This window comes from Atta cephalotes (genome assembly GCF_000143395.1).
Source record: "Atta cephalotes unplaced genomic scaffold scaffold00022, whole genome shotgun sequence".
NCBI lineage: Eukaryota > Metazoa > Arthropoda > Insecta > Hymenoptera > Formicidae > Atta > Atta cephalotes.
Genome location: NW_012130086.1, coordinates 1,116,880 through 1,125,716, shown reverse-complemented (window position 1 = coordinate 1,125,716; position 8,837 = coordinate 1,116,880). Strand labels below are relative to the sequence as shown.

Genomic DNA, 8,837 nt, shown 5'->3' with positions numbered 1-8,837 from the left:
CTCTCCTCCTGTGTCGTCGTCGTCGTCGTCGTCGTAGTGTGTGTGTGTGTGTGTGTGTGTGTGTGTGTGTGTGTGTGTGTGTGTGTGTATAGAAATCAATATGTAAATATAATAAATTTGATTTTTATTACATAAATCAAATTTTACAATAATAATTCTCAATATTTATATAATCGATTCTGCACAGCATAATAATTTTTAACATGATATATCGTGATTGTATTATAATTTAATTATTAATGCTTTCAATTATGTTTTAATAATAAGTAAGTATAGCAAAATATATATTTAGATTTAGAAAAATATATATATATTTTTTAAAATCTCCATTTTAGCATTAGCAGGCATCTCTACGTACACAAAACGTGAACGTGAACTATGTAGCTTAACTTATGTAGCCATGTCCATGAATATTTTTGATGGGTAACATACTAGATATCTACTAGTGGCAGTAGTGGCGACTGGCGGAGTTGATCAGAATGTTAGATGGTGGTGTTGGTAATGCTGATTGTGATGTTAACATCAGTTATGTTAGTTATGTTATTGTAACATCGGAGTAAACTGGAATAAACGAAGCAGATTATTTTGTAACAAATTAATCGAAAATTGAAGTAAAAAATTTGTGTGGCAACATGGTTTTACTGGAACATATGAGAAATGTATTAAGATTTACCTCCACAAGTAGTTGTAGTCAACTAATTGACGAATTTTTCTGAAGAGATAACCTCTCTTTAAGTTTTTCATCAGTACAAATATCAAATTTTTGTTTGAAAAACTAAATTTGTACAAAGACCATGTATAATAATAATAATCATTTTACTACTATTGGTCCTTAGATATTACCGGCTGTGCAACAAACATTTATGCAAAGATATTTTCATACAAGCACAATAGTCAGTAAAGTGCAATCCGGACGCTACAAAATCACAACCAAGAAAAACAAACCATTAACATATGAAATGGCAAATCCGCCTCATTACATCGCTCATAGAAAATCTTGGAACTCTTGGAACACCTGTATGTTTCTTTTTTAATGAGAAATATATGTTTTGGTCCCTTGTAATTTTATAGCAAGTACATTAATTTTTTTCAGCGAATATAAAGGATGGCAATAGACCATCCGAGACAGCTTTAGAAGATATGTTTATTCGACAATTTATGTATGGAACATGGTCTAATTTATTTGCGAGTGAAATTATTATTAAGCGACAACACAATATTATTAGGATAGCTGGAATTGTCAATCGTATTATAGCACCTTCCAAGATATATTTTTTAACTGGCTACACCGAGGAACTTCTGGGTTATTGGCTTCAGTGTCCCATTAAAGTGGAATTAGTCACAATTGATAATAAGAAAGAAATGATATTTAAATATATATAGAAACTCAAATATATGTAAATATAATAAATTAGATTTTTATTAATAAACCAGAATTTATAATAATTCCCAATATTTATAATCGATTCTGTGTGAACACAATTTTTTAATATGATATGATGTGACTATACTATAATTTATTTTGTTATTCAAAGTTCAATTAATTACAGTAATTATAATACATATTTGAGAAATATAAATATATTATATAAATATAAATCTATACAAAATAAATAAATTAATTAAATTAATTAAATTAAATGAATTAATAAATAAATTAGTGTTAATTAATAAAATTAGTGTTGCGCAGTTCGCTATTTGTTTTTGCAAAGGTATAGTAAAAAAGTTGCAAAAACTTTACTTTTATTTCTTGCATGTCATCCATTTATTTTGCATTACTTATAATAAATCGTTACATTCGATCATGACTCAAACGCAGCCCATATACAATCATTGCATCTTTATGATAGAAGAGAAATCATACATCATACCACAAAAGGGTTACTCAAGTAAAATTAAAAAGGATATTTAAGAGCAGACAGAGCATTCAAACGTGACATAGTATAATGTTACATATTTTTCTACTAGAGACCACATTCTCTTTCCTTCGTTACATGCCTTTACAACTCTTATGTATTCATCCGGCGTTCGATCAGGATCGTGTAGCTTTCTCCTGCTGCATTTGTACTCTTATTCGCTTCTCATTGAGTATTAATATTCTATATGAAAGTTTGTGATAAAGAAGAATACTATTACTTGATATCCACTTTATATTTGTCCTGTTAGATGATTAATCGAATTATTATAAATAATTATCATTAATTAACTGAATGTTATTGTGTAAAAGACCGTGTAGTGTGCGTATGTAATGTTAATGTGACGATGTAATCACAGAACTATCTCACATTAAATATGCTTAAGACGTAATCGCTTTCTCGTACATTATTCTGGAAACGTACATCGACAAAACGAATTAATACATTATTTTATAAGTAACTATCGTACTACATATAAATTAAACATATTACATATATTATTTACAATATAACTTATAAAATAACGCGATATGAATTTAATTCGAAATATTTTTATGTACATAATAATCGTTTTTTTTGCCAATTAAAGCTTTACTTCATACGAGGATCAAGTAATAAGTCTTCTGATAGATGAGAAATTTTTTATACGAATAGTAAATTCCCGGAAAAGAGAGAACTTACACGAAACCTGATTGACATCACGAATTTTTAAGCGCAAAGATGTAATTGATTTTTTATGATGGACGCAACAATAGTGTTCCAATATCTACGAATTTTTTGATCGCTCTTTTTATAAAAGTACAGGCTGAAATGTGCTGTGCTCGTCTTATCCTTTTTTTCATATTCTAATACCCAGAGAACATATGTCCAAAATGCGGACATAAGACATCCTGAAGATGTTATCAAGATGTCCTTCAGACATCATGTCATAAAGATATCTTCAAGACATCTGCAAGACGTCTTATGTCGCCTTTTTGATGTATGCTGTCTAGGAACTTAATATTCTTAACTATGGAAGTCAAATTTTGACGCTATATCGTAATACTATTATAGAATAATAACTTTCTAATTCAATGCATTTTTAAGTAAAAAATGTAAAATTTAGTGTAGGACCATACATATTTTATTGCTTATATAATAATAGAATATACACTAAAAATTTCCGGATATTAATTAAATATAAATAAAATTTAAATAAAGTTATTAGAGATGGCTCGATAACATAAAACAAAAATAAAAAAGAGCATACAGCCACATACACAGTTGTTATTCGCACAATCATATATTTAAAATAAAATTACATGAAATTTAATTTTAAATATATGACTTGTACGAATAACAACTTGCGTATGTGACTGTATGTTCTTTCTTATTTTTGTTTTAATTAAATATAATTTTAATAATAATATTGGATACTGTAATATTCGATATCAGAAATAATGTCTACTGAATAGTGACATTCATAATAATTAGCTATGTGAAATTATAATATAATATTAATTATATTATTATTTATAATAATTAAGAAATTTATAAAATATATAATATACATATATAATTGTATATTATATTTTATATATTTTTAATTGTTACAATATTGTTACTAATAGAAATATATATAATAATATCATATTATTATATATATTACTTGTAATAATAATATGTTATTATATAATAATATTGACAGAATTATTTGTAGTCATATAATTATATATTTTTAATAACCGGAAATTAAAAATAAAGATATAAGAATTTATTTAGGATACTGATTTTGATAAACGTTAGCAAAAACTATTGAATTTACGAGATCGACAATTACGTATTATTCTATGTCAAATTACGCGTACAGCGTCCTTTTTTATGTATTTATATATATTCTTATAAGTCGTTATACGTAATGTGCCCGTGTATTTATGAAGAAAATCGCGGGCACTAATCCTAATTATATCGAAAGTATAGGTAAACACTCCAAAAGCAATAGAACACAGCGTTCACATTGTACAAGACTTTGGAAAAGTCATTATACACATCGATTCAAGTAAAAATACCTACTTAATATTAAGTAATATCTAAAAAAGAGAGAACTAAGATTTGAACGCGTTACTGTAGAAGCTCAGAATATTGAAAATTAATGTATTCAGAGAAACATGTAATGTATTATTTGAGATTTTTTAGAAGCTTAAATGGTGTTTCCCCACTAGCTTGATTTAACACAATTTAACTGCTTTTTTAATAATGTATAGATAAAGATTATGTTACTATTATGTTACGCTACTGAGTTTGATGAATCCTTATTAATCGCTATTGTTCGCTCAATATTTTGAATCAGCAATAGTACTAAGTCAAATCGACGGTTTCGTCGAATCTGGGTTCTTAAAGTTTAAATGTAATACAATACTATGAAGCTACGGACTTTATCATGTGTCTTCGCAAATGCGCCATTGCAATTTCCGATACAGTGTCTCAAAATGCATTATATTCCCGAGATTGGCACCCTTATTTTCTCTTTGTAGAATGGAATGAAAATTTTTGATATTGTTAAAATATTGATGAAAGTAAAATTACTGTCTTTTGCGAGATTATATACGACTACACAAATCACAATTCCTGTTGCAAATAAAAGTAGAGAGTAAATAGTACAAGCGTTTCTTATGTGATAAATAATATTTGAAGTAATGTTTTAATAAAATAATAAAATGACATAGGCCAGCAGCCTATTACCGACAGTTAAGAGCACTATAAAGCATTTTTTATTGAAAGATCCGTTAAATAATAAAAAAATAGTCTACAATTATATCCATTTATTGTCAAGCTTAGAGATAAATATCTTACTCTTCGCTAGTGACGTTATCTATTATCAATTTTATCAAAAAAACAAAATGATATATTATTTACGAACAAATTTAATTTCAATGTTATTATTGAAATTACTAAAACGAAATATCATACTATTGCAAAATGTGGGTAAATTTTATGATTTAAAACATTAATAAACTGTATTTAATTTATACGGAAAGCAATTAAAAATATTGTTACGTTAATCTTCTAATTATTTAATTATTTGAAAGTATTAAAATAAATTGAACGTGCTGTGATATTTTATAATTCAATTACAATGAACTTTATTCTGAGATATATAGATCTATTACGTCTATTTTATATAATACGCGCATTACGTCACGCATTATTCCAGTATATCCTAGAGCTTTGTCAGCGGGATCATTAGTATTACGCTCATGAAATTCTACAAAATTTTCGCGAATGATGTTAATAAAAACATATGTACAATTTGATTGACACCTGACATTGTTTTGGGGAGGGAAGAAAACTAAATTCAATCAGGATTCATCAAACCTTCGTTACAGTACATACGGATAATTCCGTTAAAATGTTGCTATATATATCTTGCAGAAGAAACAAGAGAACACGTTATTCTAATTATAAGATAATGTTATAGCGTAAAATTTTTCTCGCGATTCAAATTCATAGTTAAACGTTCCACTTTTCGCAATGATTTTCGCGTGTCGATCGTGCGTGATAAAATTATTCTTCATATATTGAACAATTAACATTCTGAAAAGGCGATGATTTCAGAAACGGCGGAGTAGCGCGATATTATTATAATCTGTAAAACACGAATTCCACAATGATTGATTCAATAAACTCATTGATTACAGATACATTAGTTTTGATGATCGATTCTGAAAAGATGATAACTGATAAATATAATTAAATATCTCTGGTAAACATCATTACAACATCGTGTAAAGAATTAGTTTACTATCTACATATTTTTATAGATAGACGTCCTTCTTATTCAAGTACAAATTAATTGTACTAAATGTACTGTAAACTAAACTAAATGTACTGTACTTGTCACGAGATTTTTTTTCACGAAAAAAAGAAATCGAGTTCTTTAGTTTCTTCTTATGATGTTATTAAATGTTAATTTCAGAGGATCGGCTAAGAATTATCTTTCTGCAAAATCATCGCGTTCGACGAATACTACGCGAGTGTTCGTGTTACTTAAGTTAAAGTATATATTATCTGAATCATTAATCTTCTCGAGAGCTTCCGTTACTCCAAAGTTAATATATCTGAAATACTATGGCGTAGGCGGCTTCGCGCGACAGCCAAAAATGCATGAGAGCACGTGTGTTTGTGTGTTACCCGACTTGCTTCGCTCTTTCCTATTCACAAAGCAAAAGTATGTGCCGCTGTATATATGCCGTAACCGCACGTTTTTCCCGTTCCTCATCATCTTCGTCTTCTTCCTTTTCTTTTTACGTAAAAGATTTTTTTATTACACGTCGGAGACGTCGAACTGATCGAACAAAGTCTCCGGCGCTTGTTTTCCCATTCGCATTACAATTAATCGTTATATTTATCCTAAAACGCAATCCGCGCGTATTCACGTATTTAAAAAGAATAGAATAGTGAATTGATACAACGTATACATCACTGTTTTTTTCCGTTTTCTTTTTTCTTTGCTAGAATAGATTAGGAGACAATTACAGAATGATCTTTACGGACGAAGCAATGAAAATACCCATGCAATCTCAAATACTGTTGATAAAATTATGATTTTTCGCGTCACTTCTCACGTCGTATCCTGTAACTGTTAGGGTAATAAATTTCTTTTGCAAAGAAATCGCAATTTGTTTCTAATCCGAAGAATTTGCATTAGTGATCATTAAATTCGCCACGAAAGATTTTTCATTTATCGCGAAGGAAACATAGGTACTTTCATGCTGCAAAATACATTTCCACATTCGATATACTAGTTAAGAGATATTACGAATTGTACTAATTTTCTTTTGCTACGTGATACATCATAATATTAAAAGAGGAGCGAGTTAAAAATGATCATTATCATATTTGTTCGTTTTCCTTTTTATAAGATAGCACAAATTATAAGATTTTTCCAGATATTTTCATCGTTATTATCGGAGAAAAATCCGCCACTTCTCACCTATTCGTCTTTATTCCGATGATTTAAAATTAGGCCCAGAGCAGCCGGCAATGGATTTTAATACATCACGTCATTCGCTTGCCATGTGAAAACACATGCTTAATACGAAGAAATATACAAATACCAAAGAGATGCCGCCTCTTTTCTCATTGAGATAATTATAAACTATAGCGTAATTATCTACTTTATACAACATTTACTACACACATGTCTTTGATAAACTAATCTTTTACTTGTGTAATTCAGTTGTTGGAATCCCGAATTAACGCATAAATTAAAAATCTTCACTCTTTCAAATGGAAAATTTATTACGTTCTTAGTCATCGATTGTGCCATGTAACGAGATCAATTTACTATACTACAATATTCATAAAATATTTACGAATAATTAGGGCCCGAATATTCATGCGGAGAATCATTGCGCATCTTGTTTATTTTTGAGGTCGTGTGCAAGCCGAAATATCGTTATCTCACATTAGCAAACATTCGATTCACTCGTTTATTCAGCGGTTTTCCGTGCGCACTCCATGATCATACACGAACGTCCGGGTCCTAATAATAATTTGTGTCATGAACTTACGTATCTTTCCGATCGTGTTCAATGTCGTTCACATTGGTAAATTGTTATCCTGCTTGAATCAATGCGACTATAATTACATTGTTTATCGCACATTAAAGAAACTTAAAAAATATTTCATGAGATCTGCACACATGTACAATTTATATACGAAAAATTTAAGTATTTTTGCATCTTAATGAACAATTTTGAAAAACAAAATTATGAAATAATATACAATGCACGATATTGAATTCTGTAACACAATATTACAGAATATATTAATATATGCGTATATTAAATTATTACAAATTATGTATTCTTTAAAGAAAAGAATAAGCTGTGTATTAATTGCAAAATCCCATCGTCATATTTACAACACGTACATGAGAAAAATTATATCTACATGCCTAATATCTAGAAATTAACTATTGCTGCAGGAGATAAAATTAAAGAATAGATTATATACAGCAATATAAAAAAGTCTTCCTTATTTCGATAAAACTTTTAGCGAATCAGTGTATATCTGTGTAAAGTGTTGTAAATACAGATTGCACGTTTTAATCATTTGCATCAAATAAATTAATGAAAAATAAAAATTGCAAATGAGGTAAATCCGGAAATAGATATTTAACGTGCAAGTTATGTGCACGTACATTTGCACTGTAATCATGTATTCAAAATATTGCCTATTTTATATAATATTGTTAAAAACTGTCTAATAGATATTTTCTACGATAACTAAAATAATTAGAGCCTACATATTCTTTTTTTTGGTAGCTGCGACTAAAGATAAGCAAGATATCATGCAAATAGAAATGCAGTGGTGGAAAGAACGCGAAGACGTTCGCGCGTGATTGTATATAAAAAAAAAATTCTCTCGTGTTCCTCGGTGGCAACTGAATTAACAAGTAGTAGATTGTGATACAGAGCACATATACATTAATCGGACCCAAATGGATACCTAAAGTGCGGGGCGAATGTTGAACTGATCTCACTTGATGTTATGACAGACGTGTGTGATGAACATCATTACATTATATCATACTTACAAATACACCCGCTACATTATTATCTATATATGTTTTCTTGTTCTCCTTATATAACATTACCATATTATATCAATATATACGTGGCCAATAAGAACAGATTTGTACTTGCATTGAAATTGTTTTAAGTCGATCACTTCAATCACTTCGCACAGCCCAGTATAGCATGTATTTCATATCTTTTTTTGTTTTCGTTTCATTTAAAAATACAATTTTTTTCTTTTTTCTCATTGTGTGGATGGCAGCATTCTTATCAAAAGGTTGGCTTGGAGAATGTTGTAATGACATTTAGGAAGGGGCGAAGGGAGATTCCCTTTAAGGTATGTGTCTCTCTCTCTCTCTCT

General features: G+C 29.2%; 1 protein-coding gene across 1 annotated transcript; it reads left to right on the top strand.

The window, feature by feature from the left end:
• Positions 1 to 632: 632 nt before the first annotated feature.
• Positions 633 to 1,383, top strand: LOC105619506 (28S ribosomal protein S24, mitochondrial). The gene is made up of 3 exons (XM_012201020.1): positions 633 to 659; positions 837 to 1,017; positions 1,094 to 1,383. The coding sequence occupies exons 1-3, from the start codon at positions 633 to 635 to the stop codon at positions 1,381 to 1,383; spliced, it is 498 nt and encodes a 165-aa protein (XP_012056410.1).
• The last annotated feature ends 7,454 nt before the right edge of the window (positions 1,384 to 8,837 follow it).

Coding starts and splice junctions, on each gene's coding strand:
- LOC105619506 (XM_012201020.1), top strand. CDS start 633: ATGGTTTTACTGGAACATATGAGAAAT. Junction 660..836: donor TACTGGAACATATGAGAAAT/GTATTAAGATTT, acceptor ATTGGTCCTTAG/ATATTACCGGCTGTGCAACA. Junction 1,018..1,093: donor TTGGAACTCTTGGAACACCT/GTATGTTTCTTT, acceptor AATTTTTTTCAG/CGAATATAAAGGATGGCAAT.